The sequence below is a fragment of the Harpegnathos saltator genome, unplaced genomic scaffold (assembly GCF_003227715.2).
Source record: "Harpegnathos saltator strain DR-91 unplaced genomic scaffold, Hsal_v8.6 scaffold101, whole genome shotgun sequence".
NCBI lineage: Eukaryota > Metazoa > Arthropoda > Insecta > Hymenoptera > Formicidae > Harpegnathos > Harpegnathos saltator.
Genome location: NW_020229875.1, coordinates 1,460,928 through 1,485,236, shown reverse-complemented (window position 1 = coordinate 1,485,236; position 24,309 = coordinate 1,460,928). Strand labels below are relative to the sequence as shown.

The 24,309-nt window shown below is 47.8% G+C and overlaps 1 protein-coding gene across 1 annotated transcript in view; it reads left to right on the top strand.

Annotated features, from left to right (window-relative positions):
• The window catches only part of LOC105186594 (netrin-1), a 204,887-nt gene that overhangs the window by 171,339 nt on the left and 9,239 nt on the right, over positions 1–24,309 (top strand). The window contains exon 5 of the mRNA XM_019842968.2: positions 23,379–23,447. Coding sequence (XP_019698527.2) covers positions 23,379–23,447 — 69 coding nt within the window. The remainder of the gene's footprint in view (positions 1–23,378; positions 23,448–24,309) is intronic.

The following is a 24,309-nucleotide window of genomic DNA, read 5'->3' as shown; positions in this document are numbered from 1 at the left end:
CGCTCGTACGACATCGCATCGTACGCGCGCGAATATCACGGTTTATATACAGCCGAATACGGTCAGTGCGCAATTCATGTGTTTTCTGCACTAGGAAAAATCTATTGTTGCGTGAACCAAAATTTTGTTTTTTTTTTTTGTAACAATAAAATAATGTGGTTAAAATATACCCAACAAAATTGTTCAGTTCCTGCAAACAAATATCCTCGTTTGGTTACGGTTTGTTCGTATAACGTAATACTCTTGTTGTAGCAATAAAAAAGCTCTAACTATATGAATTTTGTTAAAAACACTATAATTTTTTCTTAATATATAAAATCTAAATTTTAGTGCACAGAAAGAGAAAATAGTATCCATTGGGCATTATTTTAGTTTATGTAAAATAATATTTCGTTATTATGTAATTTTTATAGATAAAATAACTAAAATGCTTAATTTTTATATATGAAGTCTAAGAAGAAAATCATTTGGTCCAGAGAACAAAGCAGAAAAATATATTTAGTTGAGACAACTAAATATTTTGTTATATAAAACGAGATATTTGGTTGCTATTAAAAAATCCCTCAACTAAACAGTTTTGTTAGAGATACTAAATTTCTTTTCCTAGTGTAGACACAGCGAAGTTCGCGAGCGCGCTCGCGATGGGATTTCTCGAGTGCGATACCGGAGTCGCGCAAAGATCGCAGAAATCATTCTTTTCCCCCGCAAGCATCGAGATACCTATCGGCTTTCCTTCGGCTGAGAATCGACTAATTTAGCATCGCGCAGCTTACTCTCTCTCTCTCTCTCTCTCTCTCTCTCTCTCTCTCTCGCATTTGCACGCGACGCGATACGAAGGAAAGCAAAGTTAGACTGTAAAATTACGCTGTCTTGCACTAACGACGAGGAGTGTCTACTTCGTTGGCGCGGGAAACAGAAGAGACGCGTTACGCGCGGAAATATCACGAATGGCGATCTCGCCGTAGTCTCATCGATCGCGGAAAGGACAGACGAGAAACGATCTCGGCCGGTATCGTCTCGTTGCAACGCGATGCACATATACGCGGCGTATATAGCGCCGGCTACGCGAAGAGAAAGAAACTTTCGTAGGAAATGACCTTTCGCCTCTCGTGCGTCCGGTAAACCGACGTACCGGGAATGTGCGCGCGGCCGATCGATCTGTTTTTCGTGGACTGTTAAAGCCGAACGAGCGTTTCGCCGTCGTGGCGTCGCGACGACAGAAGGGACGCGCGCCGGGCGATCGCACCATCGCCATCGAGGCGCGCTGGCGTGCGGGCGAAGACGATAGAAGCGAAATTTTACGGCGAATGAATTGAACGATGGTGAATTACGCCGAGCTAGGAGAGATCGCCCCCGGCAGGCTATAAAATGTAGCGTTAGATTAACGAGTGGGATTCGCGAGAGCGCCGTGCGAGGAGGTGGAGCGAGGGCGTTACTTTTGATTGGAAACTCGCTCGACAAATCTCCTCTCTGTCTCCTACTTTTTTTTTTTCCTCGGATCAAGCAGCCTGGCCGCGCGTGATATAGAGCGAATGTTTATCCGAGCGTGTCCGCGTGAGTAACGCACCCCGCGTGAACGCCCCGTACACGCGGAGAGGAATGCCCAAGCGCATCATTAGACACAGCGTGTTTCGCGTCGCGGATTAAAACACTGAATTAAAATACTCGGATTTGGCAGGGGAGCAAAGGGTGCGCGTAAAGGGCGAGGACAACGGCGTCGTTTGCGCAACAACGACGGCCCCGGCGGATTTAAGTTTAATCGGAAATAAGCGCTAAAAGGATCTGCGAAATGGGTTCAAGTCTCGGGGGTTGAGAGAGGGCGAGAGAGAGGGGAGCCCGGCGGAAGGAGAGAGAAAGTTTTCGGGCGTCGACCTCGACCTCGTGGACGTGGATCGCGAGACGACGATCTTCTTCTATGCGTCGCAGCCAATCACGACCTAATTACACATACCGGGTGCACGTCCCGAGCGCACACACATCGCCCGCGGCTCACCGCGATGTAAATCGCCCGCGAAAAAGGATCGCGCGCAAGCGAGCGAGCGCACCTACATGAAAACGGAGAACCGCCTAGGGCGTTTTATTCCGCTCGAGCGGATCGGCTAGTCAGTATTATTCAAAAATCCCCGCAGCAGCCTGCTCTTACGCTTCCTTACCCTCAATTAGCAACGCGATACTCGAGCTCGAGCCTCTATAGGAGCGATTTGCGAGTAACGAGGGAACTTTGGAGACTTATTGCCGGCCGCGCCGCGCGATTTTTCCTCTGATACTAAATCATCCGCGTCTCTCTCCGCGCGTCTTGAACTCGCGGCCTTGAATTTGAGCTCTTCACCTGGGGGCATCGAGGTTCGTTGGAATTCCATTTCTGGAAATTTCATCAAATTCCCAGGCGATATTAATATCGGCAAGATTAATGTCTCGAGAGCTTGAAAGCGCGTTTCAATAATCATTTCTCAATATGTCATTTTCTTAAGATATTGGAATTTTGGGGTTTTGTGTTTTAGAAAACGGAAAGGAAAAATAGAAAGGAACAAGTTACCAAAGTCTTTGACTTCTCTGGATCATAGATGGATATTTGAAATTAATCTTCGAAGTGTAATGTGCTGCGTGTTAATAACACGCGACCGTCTCTATAGTGATATTCGTGTGAAAAATTAGTGCGATATTATTCTCGGAAGCTTGTAGCGAAGCCGACAAATTTAAACAGAGATATAGTTTACACGCCTCCCGATCGTACATCTTAATCACAAATATTTGCACACGAGAAAATTCCGGGGAAACGTCGTTCTGGGCGAAAGACGCGCACCCACGTTGCGGATATTTTTAGTACAATAATAGCCGGCCAACTTGCACCGGAGTTTAAGCGATTCTCCGCTGAACTAGGTTAAAGTTAACCGACAACGATAAAACCGGCAATTAATCTCCGACTTACACGATTAATTCGTTGGCGTGAGTACGAAACTGATCTCAAGGGGTTACATACGCGCCGCCATTAATCTAGCTTTAAAACTCAAAATTATACGTTTATAATTGCATTAAGCTGTCAGTTGCGCTACTTTGTATAATCCCGGCGATCGTCCTCGAGGGATTTAATCTCACGACAGGAAAAATCCCTCCGCCTATCTGTCCGTCCAACTACACTGTAGACTTCCGCATATCAAACGCGTCTCTCGTAATCTCTTGGCGTTGACTGCGAAACGTGTTCAAGAGTTAACTAACATCGCGCCCAGTGTATTCTAACAGCCCACAATGTGCGTTCCCGAAGGCACATCTTCCCCGCTTTCTCTCTCTCTCTCTCTCTCTCTCTCTCTCTCTCTCTCTCTCTCTCTCTCTCTCTCTCACTCTCAGTTTACGCGAAGCTCTCAGTTCGTTAAAGCCGCTTTGCTCCGAGAGATGTGTACAAGTACGTACACACATCAGCGCGATCTCTTTGGGAAAAATTGATATCGGCTGATAAAGATTTCCACCGCTGCCTCCCTGCTCCCTCCCTCGTCCATCCTCTGACTTTATCCCTCGCACCCCGTCGGCGAGTCGTTTGAATCTCCGCTTTCCATCCGCGTTTCATAGCCGGTCGTTCAATCTCGCGCCAAGGATCAATCGAGATTTTTCTCAGATAATTGAAATTTCGCACACCCGCATCGCTCATCCCGCCGACACGACCGGTTGAAAGGACACGAACGAAGGGAGGGAAAGATAAAACGGGAAGAGGATGAAATAGAATGCGTGCGTGCGCGCGCGCGCGCGTCCTCTCTTAATCCGCAGCGTGCATTTCCATTTAAAGTGCAGCTTGTTAATCATAGACACGCCAGGAAAATCCCGACTTTTAATCCCCGCGGCTCCGAGGAGAAACTGCGAAATTGCACCGATTATTTGCACCCCTCCTCCAATTAAGAATGACTTACTCCCTTCCTGCCTTTCTGCGTTATCGGATTCATATACGAGTATGTAAGGTCGAATTATTTAAACTGGTTATACGCGTAACTCGCGAATATCATGAAGGATTATAGTTCAACTTGTAATTTATGCGCAGTGAAGTGCACGACGGCGGTTTACCAGTACTTTGGTCCGTTACGTAACATTACGGATGAAGTATCAAGGCGCTTATTAGGGATGATGTTAGGCTAAGTTTGGCTTGTTCCATTATCACTAGATGTTAACGAGCTTGCCGTCGCTAGTTGCTTTCCGCACGGTACCTTTCAGCTCTGCTCTGATAAACTATAGCTGCCGTCCTTCGGCTTCTGTTCTCCCTTGCACATAGAAATTCGCGCGACCCACGTCCTCCTGATACAACAATAAGTAGTATTCTCGACACGTGAGAATTGAAAAGCGAGCATCTCCGCGAAATATCGTTCAACTTTTTACACAACGCGCACCTGCCGTGATTGCTGAAACGCCGGATGTTTTTATACGCGAGATCGTTAAAGGTCTCTCGCACACACACACACACAAGCGTACGCTTTTACACGTGTGCGTGTGCGCGACGAGCGCAAAAGTTAAGCTCAGAAATATTCGTCGGTCGGTTAACATGTCGTAGGACATATTACAATCCATTAGACGCGGGAGTATCGACAGCGATGCGAATGCGCGGGAATAACGAGCGTCGCGCTGTTGCGCGCGTTTAAGTAGTCGCGGCGAGTAATCGCCGGTGTCAAAATTAACCGCAGTTTACGTTCGATTTGCTCGCGTTTCTTCGGCCGCGAACGCGCGCGCGCGACAGTACAAATCGCTGGAATCGATAACTACCGGCTCGGCTTTGATTAATGCTCGCCTGGCGGACGACACGGTTTAACGACACTCGTTCGAGAGTGCCGCGCCGACGCCCGACGCCGACGACGACGACGAGATTCTCAATCACCGTAAAAGCCTAATTACCACGCTGACACTTTGCCCACGCTGACGCTATCGCGACTCCCGCCTTCTCGCTTCTTCTACACGAAACGTTCTGTCATTGCCGTGTCTCTTTCCAGTGAGACTGGTCCGACGAAACGAAGCTCGACAACAATACAATACGACCCGTAATTTAAACCCTCTTAGATCCCTCTTAGATCGACTGATAGATTCGTGTGCTTTTCGAATTTGCGTATGAATTTTGTAAATGTCATGAGCTGTCGCCAAAGTTTTAGCCACGTGACGATAACTTTTATCGCTTTAAACGAACGCTTATATATACCCCGTAGGTCGCAGTGCGCTTAAAGCCATTGGCTGCCGTGCGGAACGACCATGTACATTTATTTCTCGACATTTCGCATGAAATGTGAAGATTCAAACGGATTTCCGGGGTCTCGAGCCGTTTCGGAGATATACGCCGGCAAGATCGACTGCGTAACTCACATTCTCGCCGGTCGAAAGAATTCGCAAATTCTCCGGAGTCTGGAAATTTGCCTCTATCTCGCTCTCGAAACTTCAGTTTTCTCCACGACCGGAGGAATTTATGTCCCCCTCGACCGGTGTTTTTCATCATCGATTTTCGCGTAACCGAGCGCGCAACGACGACGACGACGACGACGACGACGACGACGACGACGACGACGGCGGCAATTTCGCGCACCACGAGGAACCCATCAGCGGCTTAATCTAATATTCGTTATCGTCGCAGCCAGCTGATCGCATCCTCGAACTTTGCCGCGTTCTTCTCCCTCGGTTCGGAACTTTCGCGGCACCCGGTAGTATACGCGCGCGCCCGCGAGACGAGGGGAGAGGAGGGGGTTGAAGCTCGCTACAATAATAATTATCCTCATTATTACCGCGCTGGCTTACCGGTCGGGCGCCCTAAACCAAAGTTAATTACCAGCCACCGTGGCTAATTTAAATCAAGACTAATTGATCCGTCCCCCGACCCTCGTCCTGCCGTCATTACCGCGCTCACGCCCTGCCCCGTCGCATTACGAAAGTTTCGCCGAAGTTACGTTATATATGGCGAGATCTCATGGACCGGCTGTCCCCTCCACTCTCGTGGACTCTCGTGAGAATCGTCGAAGAGCGACGATGAACTTCGAGTTCGCTACGGGTCCGTTTTGGAAACCAACCCGGACACAACGAAGCGTCTGCCGGTAACGAGCAGCTTCCGGAAGCGCTTCGTGAATTCTGTCCTTCTCAACCGCGCAAATACACGTGATACTTCACGTCGGATTATGCTTGGACCACGAGCTAAAACTACAGCTACTCAACAATTATACCGGCCTGACATAGATACGATAAAATTGGCGAGACGAAATTGCCAAAGTATGAAAGAAAGATTCTTCACGACTGCGCTAGAAAAATGCACGACGAAAAATGTGGGTTAGGTCTCAGATAACACGGTGGATATATATATATATATATATATACACATCGCGCTTTGTGTTGATTCTTGTTTCACGATACTTTGTTCGGAGAAATTCGCGGTTGATTAATGATACTGCGTGTTCGTGCTAGCGGGAGACGCTAAACGACTTGGTTTCGCGTTTGAGAGTCCCTGCGAGCCCTCGGGCTTACAAGTATCCCACGTTAATGATCTCGCCGCAGCGACTATCAGACCTCGTCCGGAACACGACGCTCGAGAGCCGGAGTGAGAAAGGGCGAGTACGCGTCCCGCGCGAGTTGCAAGTGCAAGACAGTCAATGCGAGACCACCTGTCTATTTGTGAACGGCGTTGCGCGTGTCGATTTATCGGATCGCCCGCTGGACTTCGCAACAGTTTCGGTGGACCGCCGCCACGTGAAAGAAACCGACTGCGATCAATTTGCGGTGAACCGCTGCAAATAGTTGCGGAAAGTAAGTCTCCACGAGAGCAGAGAGCAGAGAGCAGAGAGCGAGAGAGAGAGAGAGAGAGAGAGAGAGAGAGAGAGAGAGAGAGAGAGAGAGAGAGAGAGAGAAACAGAGAGAAAGCAATTCTCTCGGTTAGTTCAGTGCACGAGTAAGTAGCGAGCAGTTTCGAGTATACGCAATTTGTCGTCGTAGTTAGGTAGAGAACATTCGGGTGTGCTCTTGGTAACCCGCGGGACTATTTCTGTAGTCGACTAAACCTTGTCGCGCGTGAAATTGGATTAGACGACGATTCTAGCACCGCATCGCGGACGAGGGCACGAATCTCGCGATTCGTCTCTGACAATTTGTTCCTTAGCAAGAAAAAAAAGTTCGAGTTCGAATCGAACAATCTTACACCATCGCTTGTGTTGCTTCAAACGTAAAGATTGACTTGACCCAGTGACACTGGCGCGCGTGAACAATAATCAATAAACAAAAAATCAAAAAATCAAAAAATCAATAAAAATAAATGAAAGGGCAATAACTCGCGCACGAATTACTCGTCGATGGACCGTCGTCGGGAACAATTTTTCATTTTCGTCCGGGTAAATAATCGCCTGCGGAAATTCGCATGAAAATCGCCCGCTGAGTTATGGGGTCAAGAATTTGGGGAGCGGCCGCGAGCTTCCGGGGCGTTCGCAAATTACAGCGCTAACGACGAGCAGGGCGACGTGGATACAATACACGATCGTCGAACAACGCTACCGCGCTACCGTAACGGGGCGGCGGCTTCGTCGCGTCTGCGTCTCGCCGCGTAAATTCCGACCTTAAGTCGGCCGGGCGTTTAATCGCGCTCGTTTAATTTCGCGGCGAATGTGTCTCGCGTTAAGAGGGCCGGTGAAGCGGGGGGTGGCTGCATGTATGCGTGCGCGTGTGCCGTCGCTTCACCCCCGCGGGGCGACTCCGTCTCAAGGGCGGCCGCGCGAAAAACCGTAGATTCTCCGCTGCTGTCACGGCTGGCAGGCACCCACGCGCCCATTAAGGTCTGTACGGCCGCCGTAAGGTGCTTAAGGTGCCTCGTGAGCGGCGCGCGCAACGTGCCGCGGCACCGAGACCCTTTTATAATTAAGACGTTACTTTACGAGCGTGCGCGTGTCTCCGTCTCGCCGTTCCGGGACGAGAGGCACAAAGGAGGGCATGTGACAGGCAAATGGGGGCGTGCATTTTGCGCGACGGATAATTAATTAAATCGTCCCGGCAAGTCGACGCGGCGGAGGAGAGAGTGAAATGCGAATTTTTACGCGACGGAATATTCCGAATATAATTTTTTTCCTCTTGTAGATAAATGGGACCATGTTTTTCAGATAAAACGTAGCAGCTTTTAAGTGACTTATGCAGGTCAACGCGCTGCTGCCATGCAAGCACGGTGAGAGAGAAAAGAAGAGAGAGAGAGAGAGAGAGAGAGAGAGAGAGAGAGAGAGAGAGAGAAAGAACGGGCTTTATAAAGGGGGGGTTACATAATACTGAGAAACACGAAACACGAATATAATTTCGAAGCGTTATCGGAGAGACACTTCAACACAAAAAAATAAACGGCGCGTTTCTTAGTTTTCGCTTCGCGGTTAGATAAGAATCTTCGATGTTTTAGAGAATCGCATTGAGAGATGGGAGACGTATAGTAGATTAAAATGTGTGCATTCAAGTAGTAGTGTATAAATGGCTAACGATTCTTCCCGATAGTTGGCGATTCTTTGCCATTTGGTCGCTTTGCCGCTTGCGAAATTTTCACCGTGCGGCTCGGCACTTTGTCTCGCGGGAATCTCTCACGAGAGTGATTTTGTAATACCGCAGCTGGCTAAAAGCACGTTCAGACCGTGACGAATGGTGTACTAGCTGAGACAAATCTAACGTCACGTGTACTCATATTCTCCTCGACGAACTACCAGAGACATTAACTTCCCTGTGATGAGAACAAATCCTGGAGGAGGGAGCAAGTCAAGCTACTACGCAAAACACGAACGCGGAGAGTGACATTAATCCTAATTAGCAGTAATCTCGCGTATATCGAAGGGAACTTTCTGCCGCTTATTTCCTTCTCCGATGAGACACGCTATTACGCAACGACGCGATGCATTATCGCCTCTCACGCCCCTGAATATACAACTGAATGTTGTGAACGAGCCTCGACGAAATAATTCGTGCGATGTCGCGCGAATACACCTCACGCGATATTCTTCTGATTTCTCCCGATAACGTTTCGATAAAATATATCGCGCGGCTCCGCGTCTTCCTTTTCCGGAGCCGGAAACCGGTATCGAGCGAACGTTATCCGCGTGCTCGCCGAGAAAAACGGCGATCGAGGCCGGGAATTTATCCGGGCGGCCTTAGATGCCGCTCCTGGGTCTTTACGAAAGTCGCGACGATAGTAGTCGGTGTAGCCAGCTGATAAATCGGCCGATCCTCTCTCGGTTTGCATTCGCATCCTTATTTCGGGCTATTTGTCTCGGGCTTCGGCTGGGATTCCGGCGCAACGGCTTAAATCTCCCCGACCGATCCCACGGGACAATCCTCCCCGAAAAGAGGGAGAATCTCGCGGAGTTCAGCAACCGATAGTCGAACGGCAGACGGTACGACGTAACTACGCGGCCGCAGAAACTAGATTGCGGGAACGATTATCCGCCGATTCGCGAGACTCGCCCCCGGCCCCGGGCCGTAACGCGTAACGCGATTTACTAATTCAGCCAAGTTGCTCGATGATGATCGCCTCGTGCTATCGAGCTGGATATCGCGGGTCGCGAAGTAACACATCACGTTGATGTGCGGGCTCACTTTCGTGAGCAGACCGCGTGCGCGTGCGCGACGGTCGAAGGATAAACGATGACGATCTCCGACGTTTACGAATAGCATTACGTGAGAATCTCATGAGAGATCATTCCAAGCGCGACGACTCATTTTATCGCAAATATCAAGCAGTCCGGCCGCTAACTTAACACTCCGAGCGCTTTTTTTTTATCAAAGTCGCGTGCTCTCTTGTGAAAATCCGAGGAGAGAAGAAAAAAATCGAAAGGGTATAAAAGAGCTCGGAGCTTAGTCAGTCGATCACGTGCCTGTGTTTAAATCCTCGTCGCCGGAGGAGCACGCTCGACGACGACTCGCCGATCTCGTCGTCGAAGAATATATCGCTGAAGTTTCCCCGCAAGATATTCAGTTGTCGACGTCTCTCGTTTAAATACCGAAAAAAAAAGAAATATTCGCGCCACGTCGGACCGCGTCAGTTGGCGGTTGTAAGAAAACTCGTCCGCCGGGACGACGGCGAAAATTAAACGAGGCAGCCGTAGATCGTTAATCGTTGACAGCGGAGACGGCAGTTCCGCTCCGAGGGCTCATTTTCAGGGTAGCCTGTCCGCAGGTCCTCAAGGTGGATTTTAATGAGAGGCCCGGGAGGTGTGACGTACAAATAACACGAACGGAGGCGAGACATCGCCTGTTTGCACGTTCATACCGGGTGTTCCGAAATGTTCGCGAACGTTCTTTCCGCCGATTACGGCGGAAGGAGAATACCTTTAAGAATAGTAGCGCTTGGAAAAATAATAGGCGGGTGGCTGTCGATAGTTGCGAAATTATTCGATTAGTCGAGGATCAGCGGTATTTTGGTCGAAATTAACGACGTAATTTTATCGCTTCATCATTCTCACCAAACCTCACAGCGCAATTATCCCTTTGTTTACACACTATGGAGTACGAATTATATCGTTGTACGAATGAACGTGATATATACGTGATGTGATGCATTAAAAATGCGCACAGCTACACACCGTAAACGCGTTATAGCGAGGAAGGGGGAGGAGAGTGATCTGCCATTGCCGAGCTTGCGGTAAAACAAATTTTTAAGTTACACGCGGATCTCTCTCATCCGACGCGCAAGCGCGAGATTGCATTTCGAGACAGCTGCGTTGATTAACCTCGGCTAACGACGCCCACGGGAGCACCCGTTATACAATTTCCGCAAACATCGTCAAATATTCATCCTCCGCGGGTCTGGGAACGTCGATGCGAGCGATCGACTCAGCCGTCGTTTACGTTTTTATCTCGTTCGGTCGCGCGATGAACCCGACGGCACCCCGGCACTCGTTTTCCGGGCACCCCGAGTGCCGAGGCAATAAACGAGGAACGGTCCTCTCTCTGGCCAACCCGTTCAGAGTCCAACCCCGACATTTACCCCCTTCACATTTTCGCCCCCTTCTGCGCCGACAACGACAAGCTCTCGCCGTGCTTTCCGTCGATTCCGCTAGCAACGAACGTTCCCGACTGGTTGGCCGATAACACGTTATATCGAATGTAACGATGGGAGAGGTAAATAATTTTGAGCTACCGACCGCGCGAACCGCGGAGCCGAGGGTCGTTTCGCCGGAAGATCTGAGCGGGCGACGCTTCCCGCCTCGAACGAGCCAAGATAGAAGCGTACTACTGTGATGTATCGCCTCGCGTCGACTGTCGAAAATCCGCAGTCGGAGAATTTGTAAGGTGCGTAGCTTTCTTGAGAAGCAGATCAAAATACGTTGGATATAACATCATGTATTAAAAATCCTAAAGTCTTTCAACAACGTTCCAAATTCTAAGTCTCAATATTTTATTTCTCTTCTCATATGCAGATTGTATATTTTAATTTCTGTTGGTCTGTTATTACCGCGGAACTTATTCGTAGGATAAAAAAAACTACCGCTTATAAACAACGCGAATGGGACAAGGCTTTTAGTCAGTATTCCTTTTACGTCGGACGCGCGCGTTCGCAAGTTCCGCAAAAATCCGAGCACCGGAAACTCTGTTTCAACAACAGATTTCTCTACGTATGTCAACTAATCGCTGCCACCTACAACCAAAAAAAAAAGAAAAATAGGAAAAAAGAACTGCGCTTTTGTTTGCGAGCTGGCGAAACAACAACTAGCGATTGTTGTTGCATTGCGTCTCCGCTTTTCCGCGCGCCGCCCATCGAGCGGAACGAACGATGGCTCTGTTTGTAAATGCCGTGTCGTTTTAATGAACCGCGTGGTCGTCGGTCGATAATAGAATCCGTATAAAACGCAACCCCCAGCCCCGAAGCAGCTCGGAACCGCACGCGAGCATCGACGTCGAGCGTCGGGAGCATACACGCGCGACCTGCTCGTCTCTTTCTCTCTCTCTCTCTCTCATTCTCCCCTCCCCCTCTCTTTCTCTCCCACCCTCTCCGGTGGCTAACCAAATTAAACGTAATTTGAATTTCGTTTGAAATTCAATCGAGATGCCCCGCGACGGGCCGCCCCGCCCGGCGGCGGGCGCGCGTTATCGAATAAAAATATCGAAAATTCCACGCGCGTAACTCCGCAACGGTCACGTCCGCCAAAGCTACCGAACGAAATTTCCGAAATTCCGGGTGCGATCGAAGGGAGACAGATTGATAGAGAGATACGAGCCGATAGAGAACATAGTGCGAGTAAGTGCGAGAGAGTAAGAGGGAGGAAAGAGGGAGGAGAGGGAGAGATAGAGGTAGAGGAAAATCGAGTGGAGTGAACGCGAAGCGGAATGGAGTGGATATTTGTTTGGCGTAGCTCCCAATATATATATATATATATATATATATCTTCCCTTCTCACTTTTTACAGCTTTACAAGCGAAGCACGCGATTTCCGCGGCATATACACGAGAGAAGGAGAAACCCGATTTTGCGAATATCGTTTTTATTACCTCTCCTACGCGAATTTATCGGTTTCATTATATGTTACTTTGTATGCAGCCGTGAGCCGTGGACTACTTCCTCTACCTCGAGCGTGAACCGAGACCTCTCCACTCAAGTGTTTTGCTAAATATTTCGAGTAGAAAATTTCTCGCCGGCAGAAAGATGCAAAATATTACATAACGGAAAAAGTCATGATAGAGTACATTATATTAATGTTAATGGATAGGAGTGGAAAGCGCCGGCTGTATTTTTCGTTTATATATAAGCTATAATGCGATGCTGTTAGTTAACAGCTATAACAGCTCGACACGGCCGTAAATTAAAACGGTTATTTGCCGGAGCTAGCGGTCTCATTCGTTGTCATCGATCCGTAATACAAATATATTTATCACACTGCCGGCTGGCTATGCGGCGACAATACGGTTCAAAGGCAATTTGTCGTTTGCCGAATTCGCCAGCGAACTTTGTCGAACGATCCGACGTGCATCGGGCAATTTGCGAGAACTTGCACGCTATTGATCGAAGCCATCGAGTCGCTCGGCCGAATTACGAAGTCCGGACACGACGTGAAACGCGGAGATAACCGCGAGGGTAACTACGACAGTTCGCCGGTGGATAGAACCGAAACCATAAACCGCTTAATCGCCGTTGGGACGGAGATGAGCGCGCGTTTGTTTATCTTGTCTCGCGTTTCTATAATAATTAATGCGATACACTGTTCGCTGCAATTTATCTAGCGCACTAATCTACTACTATATAGCGGAACAAAGTACCTAGAGACATGCTACTATAACCATAACGCTGCGGACAAAAGAAAAGTAAGCAAATTGTTCTCATTTATCTTGCCGGCGCATCTCTATAATAATACGCGAGATAAAATTCACGCGCAATTTCCCATGGCAGGGGACACCCAAGCGCGTGCATTTAAACACTTCAGATAGCTGCTCTCGAAATTAGCTCTCGAAATTAGCCTCTATAAAGGTCTCTATCTTATATTTGCCATACAACGTGCGTGTGTACATATATGAATTCGTAGAAAAATCTGATGTCACGATGTTTTATAAAATATTCTCGGTAGAGCATTACTTCGAGTTGAATTCGAATTTTAATTCGAAATTATTCCTGCAATTTCCATTGAACTCAGTGAACTAATGATGTGTATGAAGTTACTTAAGATAAGTAAATATTAGGTAAGCCGTCAGAGATTAATTGGTAATAGCAGCAAAATAAATTTCTATTCTCGTAATCTCCCTCCCGAATGAACATGAGATCTCGTTCGAAAGATCGCGCGTATTTCTTTAATTAATTATAAAACACGTCCCCACATGAAAATGTAAGAGACAAAAGCAGAGACGAGTCCGAATACAAAGTGCAATATTATATCCCGAAAAGAGCAGACAACCGTGAAAGGAGGAGGAGGAAAAGTGGAGCACGCATAGACGCGAGACGAGTGCGAGGAGTTTCGCGGCGGATGAGATGGCGAATATCGTAACGAGTGACATCACCTGAAGCGACTTCACTCGCCGATAGTTTAGATTCCGAAACACGACTAGCTGAGGAGAACTCGCGGTGGTAGAAGCCGGACTTCCTGTTTCCGAGCGAAGCCGTGCGCCGTGCGCCGAATGAATCCTCCGCGCGAGTTCGCGAGGGATTCGCCGAAGTTGGCGCGGACTTGGTCGGACAGTTTGGCCGCTCGCGGGGATTTCCTCGTCGCCGGTCGGATGTATCGAGCCATCGAACTGCATTACGGATGTGCGGAAGCGGCACGAAACGGAAACCGGACGGGACGAGATGGGACGGGACGGGACGGGACGGGACGGGACGGGACGGGACGGCACGAAGCGCGAACGGGACGGGACAGGAGGACTGACCGCGTTTGCAAACGCGGATCGATCTGGCGATGGCGGTCGGCTGAGACTATAATCCGTTTAATTCCCGACTAACGAGACGTCCTTTGTGTCGATTAACCCACGCAGCCAATCCGACGTATCAGCCAATCGCTCCGGATCGGGACCGGTAAAGTCCCGAACTTTCCGATCGAGCGGTCAGATCGATCGGCCGCGACGCGAAGCCCGAAATCGGCCATTGCGTCCCGCGCGATGCGTCGCGAATATGCCGATCAGCAATCGGCCTGGTTAAATCCGATGTCACGCTCCGGATGACTGCGGTGCGGACGCCGCGCCGCCGTGGATCAGTCGGCTGATTGACGTGTCGCGGGGCGGAAAAATGTGCGCGGTTGTAACGGAGCGCGGCAATTAAAACGTTACTTACTGGCATATTGTATGTTAGCTGTAACGATTGTCACTCACACGACAATTTGAGCGACGAATCTAAAGAGTGAGAAAGGGTGGAGGATTGAGAAACTGTTGGGAGAGAAATTATGATCGCGTGTAAAATAGCAATTTCTTAATTCTGGAATTACTCCGAAATTTGAGACTTATTCGATCGAAAGGTATTTTCGTCTTGACCGCTTCGTATCTTCGTATAATTATCAAATATCAAATGTAGTTTTAATCAGTGTCGGTTGAATTATGACATCAGCCTCTCGCGAGAGATGAAATATTTAAGTAAGAATACTAAATGATGTTCGATATTGCGGGGAATAAGCGATAAGCATGTTAAGTCTGACGTCTTTTCGCTGACGAAGTTCGTGGTAGCAGGCACTTTGCAAAATCTGCTTCCGACAGAACCAACTAACCACGTAGCTAACTCAGCTACGATATTGAAATGATATTCTGTAGATGCACCGTGGCGCGCTATAAGCTTTACGGTATTACAGTACTTGCTAACCCCACACACACGTTACAATAGTCTTATTACGCATGCAGCGCACGGATTTCACGCTCGCGACGTTAGATCGGCCGTGCTTCCACGTGCGCACACGTGAGGATTCGCGTAATTATGCCATGATACCGCGAATGTGCGGGAAAGAGAACGGCGAACGCGCGCAGTACGTCAGAAATTCCGACCACCGCAGATGTCGAAACGGCGAGCCGTGCTGCGCATTTCCACGCGCGACCACGATATTCGATGAAGGTTCATCTCGGCCCATGAAAATTGGATTTTCCACGGTGGTGCTACGTGCCGCGCCGCGCCGCACGATATACGCGGCGAGCATGTGCTCCACTTCGGCTACGTAACTGGGAAATATTTTGATTTCTCGCGCAACCCGCTTGTTTCAGCGATGGAAAATTCGACGTCGCTATCCGCGTATATTATCCCGACATTGGTCTTTTCCGTCACGCTTCCAGCCGCGAGCGTACGTATGTATCTTCCTCTTCCGCTCTCCTTTTCGTTCATAATATATTAATTCGCATAATTTTCAGGTCGGTCTGAGCGATCGAGGATCTATTTAGTTGAGAACGCGTATTCGACGCACGTCGATATAAAGAAAAATCGCGGAATATTTCTCGCCAAGTTTGCGAATAATTTTCAAGTGTCGTGCTGTAGAAGCGGTTCGCGAAAAGATTCGAAACCGTCTCGTAATTCCCCGTTAATAAATTACGCGTTAATTGCGCAATGTCCGTTTGAATTGCAATTAATGGTCAGTCAATCACTAGCCTTCTTTTTCCTTCTTCTCTCTGTCTTTCTCGCTCAGAATTATTGATTTTATCATACTTTTTATTGAACGTTATTAAGGACGTCAACAGTCGATATAAGCGGCCAGTCTTTCATCCCGAGACAAGAGATGGTCCTGACCCTTTCAAACAGACCGCGGAGATGAATTACGTCAAAGTAAATTGATTTCGAAGCAATCTCCTGTCCTGCTTCCTGCGGACGGAAGACGATTTATGTCGGATTTATGAGAAAAGCCCGACGCGATCCTGAACGGTTTTCAAAAGTATTATATATCCTGACAACTACATTCGCACGCGCGCATGAAATTTAACGTCTTGTCGGCAAATGATAGATATCGCTGGAATCGCTGTGAAATTAAACCGCACGATTCAATCGCCTTGTAATCGACCGAGTCTTTCGATCGTGATTACGATACCGCATGATTTTGTGTTTTATTACTTGTATGCAAAATTTTCCGTAAAAAGAGGAAAAGAAAAAGAAACGTATCAAGAAATATATCAATTATCAAAACTATCAAAACGTGAAATATCATAATCTGATTGTATTGCGAACAATCATAAATTACAAATTACAAAGAAGAGAGTTGCATGACTTAAAAATGCAAAACGAGACCAACAAACTTGGGCTTTCTCCCCTCTCTCTCTCTCTCTCTCTCTCTCTCTCTCTCTCTGGAGAGCGAGAGGATGCAGCAAACTCGCTAAGAATTAGTTGAATTATAAAACAAGGCGTTTTACACGCCTTGCGGAGTAGCGCGAGACCGCGTTTCTTCAGTTTAATCATAGACTTCCCCGCGGTCGTCTTTTCTCGTCCGCATGTTCCCTCGCGCGGCGCGGCGGTATTAAAATGTTTCGCGAGTGGGTATTGCACGCGCGTCCCAGTTTCCGCAACGACGACTTGCACGGCTTACTACTACGTGCTAGCTTGCCGCAATATCATCTCATTATTCCGCGGATACCCGAATGAGGGAGGCGAGAGAACGAAGAAATACATACCTCGGCCGCGGATCCCGCCCGTTCTCGTCTTGCCTCGACCTCCGCGCGCTCTCTTTTCCCTCATCCAGTCGACTTCCGCGTCGTAGTCTTTCGCCGCGAACTCTGAATTTAGTTGACGAGCGCACCGGCACACATCTCGCCTCCTCTCACGAATACCTCTGAACGCCTACACGTGTTCAGGTTGAACGTAAGATCTGCCGAGGATCAGCGCACATCGCGCTCGTAGAAATGTACGACATGCTACACCCTCATTTTATGCGTTGGGTGTACACCCAACGCATAAAATGAGACGCGCATTCGTATCCGAAAAGGACCGTGCGACCGAAATACCGACACGCTACATTGAACTCAACTGCATAAACGTCAAAGAGTTTATTAACTCGGAAAAGCCGAACGTATCGCCGAAGATTATAAAAATATCTCTTTTATTTCTTTCTATTTTAATTTTATTTCTTTTTATAGTGAATTTTTATTGGAGAATTTTACAGGGCTAAACGATTATTGCGCGCACGCTTGCGTGAGTTGAGCAGCTGATATTCTAGACGAATTAAAAAGTAATTTTCAAAAATTACCGGGTTCCGCTCATCTACGCGCGACTATATGACAACAGCGAGCGATGGCGGTGTTTTTTTTAGCGGCTTTAAAAGTGCCGCGGCTAGACGGCGGGAATTTGCAAAATTCGTCTTTAAATCGCGGACGCACGTTCTTGCGCGCGACGTTCTAGCCGCTTCGCCAAGGAAAACACCGTCGCGTTGCGGAAGATTAATCTACATCCGCCACTGAGAACGGCGTCGCCTGGAAAGAATCCGCGCACCACGGGTGCCGCAAAGTTAGCTCGATGATGAAGAGAGTGCACATGCAGTCTCTCAAATTTTTCCAAGAGACGAAGGAAATTTCAACTTGACTGCCCAGAGGAGAGAGATAATTTAATAAACGCGTGTATAAATCTCGTGTGACGAATAACAAAAATTATATTTATTATTCGTCATTAGTATTTCTATCACGCGACATTTCAAATTAGCGTCTTGGCAATTAAATTTTGGCAACTATTGAATGTAAAAATTCATTCATCCAGCAATTTGCAATGAAATTGTCGCGTAAGATAAAACAAGAGTTCTCAAATTCGATCGCGAAACCTATAACACACACGAACTTAAGTGTGGTCTCGCGAAAAACGCGATGTGTCCAAACTAATTAACCAGCCAGGAATTACCAGCCAGTAGTGAAAGGTTAGCATAAATATCTATCCATGTTCCGGCCCTTCTCAAATTTTTACGTCTCGTTTAACAGGGCACGCTGACAGCAATATGACTCTCGTAAAACGAAAATAGTATTAGGTCAGCTCGATAAAAGCAAGTGCTATAAAATTCGACGTCACTTTGCGTAACCATTCCGGATAACGATTAACACACCGAGAATGTGGGTGGCTAAAAATACGCGCGCAGTCAAGGTTAAAATAACTTCTAGAATTTATCTCTCGGCCCGTGCGAATTCCGAGATGTCATTTTCCCGAACTAGTACACGCTGCACAACGCGCGGAGTTGTAAAATTAGAGATTACACGAATATCTCCAGAAATAATATTATAACATAATCATATTCAAGTCAAATAAACAAGTGCCTCGCGTAATATCTGTTTCGTTTGAACAGAGCCATGATAGATCTTATTGTGCGTACACCTAACTTGCTATTAAAATATTCTTAAAATCTACAACTTAAAATCGCAGCAATAAGAACAACAACCATAAGAATTATCGCCTTCATACCACGTGTTACGTTCCAAGCATCAAAGACACATTCTCTATGGCATTAATATCCGCTTTCGTGCAGCACGTGGTTACAAATTGACGACGATTAAGGCACAAAGGAAGTCGCGATCGGACGCGTCGTATTAACGACGCCGGCTGAATCTAAGCGGATTACATGCGCGCGTACTCGCGCGAGTATCGGCGTCTAAATCGCGCGACTTCCGATCGTCGCAGCGCTTCGGGGTCGACCGGCCGATGAATGGGCCAGGATGAATGGTAGCTCGTCCAAAGGACGAAGCTTGTGAATGGCGCGTATCCGCGGTCGTATTGCGCGTATACGCGCGATCCCGCTCAACGCGCGGAAAGCGCGTCTCTCTATGCACTTCTTGTGATGGCATCTATTGATGGAAATTCTTTCATTGATAACAAGATAACGACGGAATCTTATCCTTGGCTTAAGTTCTCTCGCGCGAAATGATCTTTAGCAGAACTTGAAAATGAAATTAATTGTGCGGACGATAGTTTCGTACCTGAGAAATAAGAGATAGAGAAAGAGAGAGAGAGAGAGAGGGAGGAGGGAGAGTAATAAGTCTGTAGTAATTACGTGACGAATTGAGGCCGACGGCGTTACATCTACCGCGCGAAACTTTGTGAATGTGTGTATGTGTGTTGCCAGATAATTACGATATAACCAGGTTACAATATAACCAGCCTCCTTCAATAATTCGGCAAATTTCAAATTCAATTTTTTTCGTAACGCGTAACAAAACGACTGACCTAATTATGCGAAAACATTACACGCGAGAAATTAACAGAACTTTATCGAGTTGGATTTTTAAAAGCAGAACACTGCGTCATTTCGCATATGTACGTGCCGCACGATAAACTTTAGTTGAATTTTTTATTTAATTTCACAGAAGTTCGAAAGCACACTGGTGATCTCTTATATCGCGTGATTTCGCGCGTTTGTTCTCTTCGTCATCGCTCGCAGAACATCAACAGCGCGGCGCAACAACGAACGCATCGAAATTGCATTCCCATTTTCGATGTTGAATCTCAAAAAAGATTCAGTTATTCCCGATTGTGAAGCAGACAACCGCGAGCTATTAATTTCGCGTACACTTGCAGCACACGTTTTCACGCTTGTAATCGTACTCGTTGTTAAATCGTTTTTGTCTTCTCCTTTTTTTTATTTTACCATTATTCTCTCTCCTATATACCCTCTCGCTTTTCGCGAAAAAAGAAGAAGGAAAAAAGGAAAAAGAGATCGGCCGTTAATGATTAGAATTAAGTTGGCGAATAGGCGAAAAGTAGAGATGGATGTGAGTAGAATTATCATGGCGAGAACGAGATAAATAAGGAGGGCGTGCGTATCCTCGCCTCGGCATCGACAGTGCGTAACCGCTAAGCTCCTAACCGCCGAGCATTAAAACGAGCATCGCCGGCCACGAGTATAGGATTAGTTTTCTCGGAGGCGTCTAACCGTAATTACGGGATCGACGCTTTCGCATGCGATCAGAGTGGCAAGCGGGCTGCGAACACACTGCGTGTGTGGGATCTATCTCTTGATCGCATACTCGAAGGACAGAGGGATATAAGTACGAAAACTTTTTGTTTGTCGGGTAAATTCCGGAATCACGTAGAGAGGGAGAGATGCACGCTTCCGATATAAATTAAATAAATAAATATGTATGAATTCGAAAAAAGTATGATGTAATATAGATTAGACTGTTTATGTGCGTCTTCGATATATATTTCGTCAAATTCTAAATTAAATAAAATCAGGTTCTATCTTTGTGCTCTCTTCTGATCTCTTCTGATCTCTCTTCTGTTTCTCAGGCATGAGAAACGCAGTTTCGCTCGCAAAATTTTCTTCTCGAATTTCACATTCATCTTTTCGGAAGGGGCGTAAAATATGAATAAACCGATTCGAAAAAGGTCTGAAATTTATAATAAGGAAATCCCGAACACCCTATGTAAATTCGATCATTCGTATAGGCTCTGCTTCCCGTATCGCATGCGACGTGTGACACCGCCTCGCCTATATCTCATCAGCTTAGAGGCTCGGTACACATTACAGGAGTCTATAATGTCCGGCAAAAAGCACGACACTCCCAGGGTCAAAGATCTCGAAGCTCCCTTCTCTCTCTCTCTCTCTCTCTCTCTCTCTCTCTCTCTCTCTCTCTCTCTCTCTCTCTCTCTCTCTCTCTCTTTCTCGCGCGATCGCGCGACGTGACTCTCGTGCTCTCGCATTTATCAGCCGCGACCACGGATAGACTCGATAGACGACACGCGAATGAGAAATAGAGTGGATAAACCGGCGGATAACCTTGATTAATTCTATTAAAGATAATTGGATCCCTATGCCGGCGAGAGTATATATTACTCCGATATATATCAGGATATCGCGTGAGATGTAAATTTTTCGAGTATCATCGCGGCGCTCCGCGTCGAAAGAGTATTATTTAACGCGGTCGTCCATTTTCTGCTCCGTTTTCTCGCTTGTATGCGCGGATGCACAAAGTCGTAAACTAGCGCGCTCATCGGAAGAACCGGTCGTTCCCGTATCGAAAAACAAGTACTTCTCCGCGGCCTATCTAATGGCTTTAAATATTTGGCCCGATACTCGCCAGTCCGATGCAATTCACTTTGGCCGATACCGATACGCTTCGAAATGCGCGAAGAGTAAACGTAACAGCGAATTCGGCTCGGCGCTGAAAGCTCCTCGTAAGCTTCTTAATTCTTCGGTTAGCCCCGAGGCTCTGTGCTATTCAAACAGCACGTACGAAGTTATACACACAGATTACAAGGGAGAGCAATTATGTCGAAGCGCACACGGTTCTCAAACTAGTCGAAAAACAAACTTGCCGAGTCCGTTGATGCTACATTTGATACTATTCAGAGACTAGTCAAAATAAAGATGCGACTCTTTTCTCATCTAAATTCGTAGAGCCCTCCGCCTCGTCTCCTCCCCCATCCTGCTTCCTCGACGAAAGCTATTCGCGAGGGCTCCTGGGAGCCCGCTTCAGATCTGAATCTGAAGATCTCCCTCGTCGGCTACCGTCGCGTTACGAAACCCGGGCACGTTTCTGCCGATAAATCAACGAGCAACAGTCGGCCGATCTCGCGGGCAATCCTCGATCGCGCTGCCAGCCGGCGCGGCGCGGCGCGGCGAGTCGGCCGGCCAGCCGATCAATCACGCGCTTTCAATCCTCGACACGTGCGCGATCCGGCATGGAACGTCGCGTCGCAGGTACGAACGAGCGAACGTCGCTCGTTGCCGTGCCGTGCTGTATCGCGAGCACCAGGTGGGCCGCTTACACTAATTTGCCAGTTAGCCCCGCGCACGCCCCGGCATTCGACGCGTCACGTCGATTCGCATCCGCCTCTACCCACGCTTGCCCCCTGCCCTGAACCAATCAATGCCGTAAGCAGCCAGCAGGGAAAACTTAGCGGACCGATCGCGAATCTCGCGACTGACTGACTAAAGTTCCGAACGCGTGTCCTGCTTTCCCAAGGTTTTCTCTACGGTCTGTCTTCTCTCGGAGACCTGACTTTCCGGGGATCTGGCGAATCTTGGTCATACTTGGTTTTTTATTTTGCCTTCACACTATGTGTGTGACTACAAAGAGCCGTGTATTACGCACCTTGCGAAACGGAGGAAAATTCTTAATGTCGCTTCTATCCACGAGAGAGAGAGAGAGAGAGAGAGAGAGAGAGAGAGAGAGAGAGAGAGAGAGTTCTTCACGCTCCACGCGTAAGTTTTTGCCTCTGATTACTCTTATCCCATTTCCCTACGAAGCGACGACGAGAGAAAAGCGTTATCCTAAAGTCGACACGAATGTTCTAGAGCACGCTTCATTCTGATTACGACACTAATCCCCGGGTCCTCGTGGCAGTCGGGCCCATAATACAACGCCCGGGAAATTAATCGAACGGTTGCGAGACGTGCTGACCATACGGGATATAATGGATGGATAGTCGCGGCTAGATAATAGATGGATGGATACCGGCCGGTGGATGATAATAGGCCGTGTCAAGTGCGAGACGAGGCTAGACGAGCTGAAGTAACCCAAGTGCCTGCGATGTGTTCGCGACACGGGGTCGAAGGCTCCGTGACGTCACGACGCCCGTTCAACGTCTCGTCTGACACTGGAGAGACCGAGAGAGGAACCCTCGCATCTGCGCGCGCGTTCAATCCTCCGCGCTACTTAACCGCGCTAATCGTATCAATCGTATTAAATTTCCGGGTAAATAAGCGTTATTAATGTATCACGCCACTTATCGCGTTTCTGAGACTCTCTAATCGTTCTTAATGGCCGCACCACGAGGGCACTTTGGTGGCACACGCGTCGAGACTCTACGACGACTATTTCGATAACATCCGCGCGCGCGCGCGCGCGCGAGAGCAGTTAATTCCGACAATTGCTCGCGCCGACCGAATTGTATTCCGCGCGCGCGATTTAAAGGACATTCCCGCTAACGACGCGTTTCCTCGCGTCGCTTACGCAGACGCCCGCGACCGCGAGGGAATTAAGTCACGCGGGTTAAGCCGCGCGCCGCCATAAATTGATTAAGCTACTGAGGAGCGATGTAATTTGTCTTCCGCTTCGTTTTGTTGCAGATCAGTGCGGAAAGTGCCGCGCCAGCACGAAGAGGCTAAATCTCAACAAGTACTGCAAAAGAGACTACGGTAAGCGTCGCCGAACAATGTTGCGAAGCGGAGTACAGGGTATTAATCGCGCTCATCCCTGACACAGTGGAGCCCGCGGAAACCCAAACATTGCATGTAAATCCCATCGTCGTGTGAATCTTCGAGGACCTATAGTTAACCCGTCGCTATATATAACGCGGTATAACCCGCGGCTATCGCAATTTCCACAAATAGAATGAGTCACTGTGAAATGAACGACAACAGGCTTGGCGTTCATTGACGAAATACTGACTAATTGACACTTCGATACCAAATACCCGCAATATTCTAATCAATAAATATTTTGTGTCGAGCATTTCGCGAAACTTTCCGTCGACCACTTTCATTAAGTTGCCCGCTCGAGTAACCTGATCCTTGAAATGAATTTATATGAGCGAAATTTTAATGTACAATGTTCCCGCGACTAAAATTGCCATTAAATTTTCTAATAACAATTAAATATCAAATTCCTGTCGAGAGAGATACGCGTATCAGTTTGGGGGGTCGTTCGATAGATCTACAAATTTCAATCTGGTTTCATTTTAGTACTCATGGTAGAAAATATCACATGAGAGAGAGAGAGAGAGAGAGAGAGAGAGAGAGAGAGAGAGAAAGAGATAGTGTGTGTATACTTTTCGCTTCTCATTAAAAAGTCGTTCGAGCTCTATAGAATGGAAAATTACTCTCATATTCGAATATCCCGTTGTTTTTCCGATAGGAAGGTAACAGTAGATAACTCCTGAATTCAATATCATTATATCACGCTCGGCGAGCTAAACGAGAATGCTCGGCAGCGACGATAAACGCGACGATACTATAGACAATTGTCGATTCCCGGCTGGCCGCTAGTGGAAAAACGTTG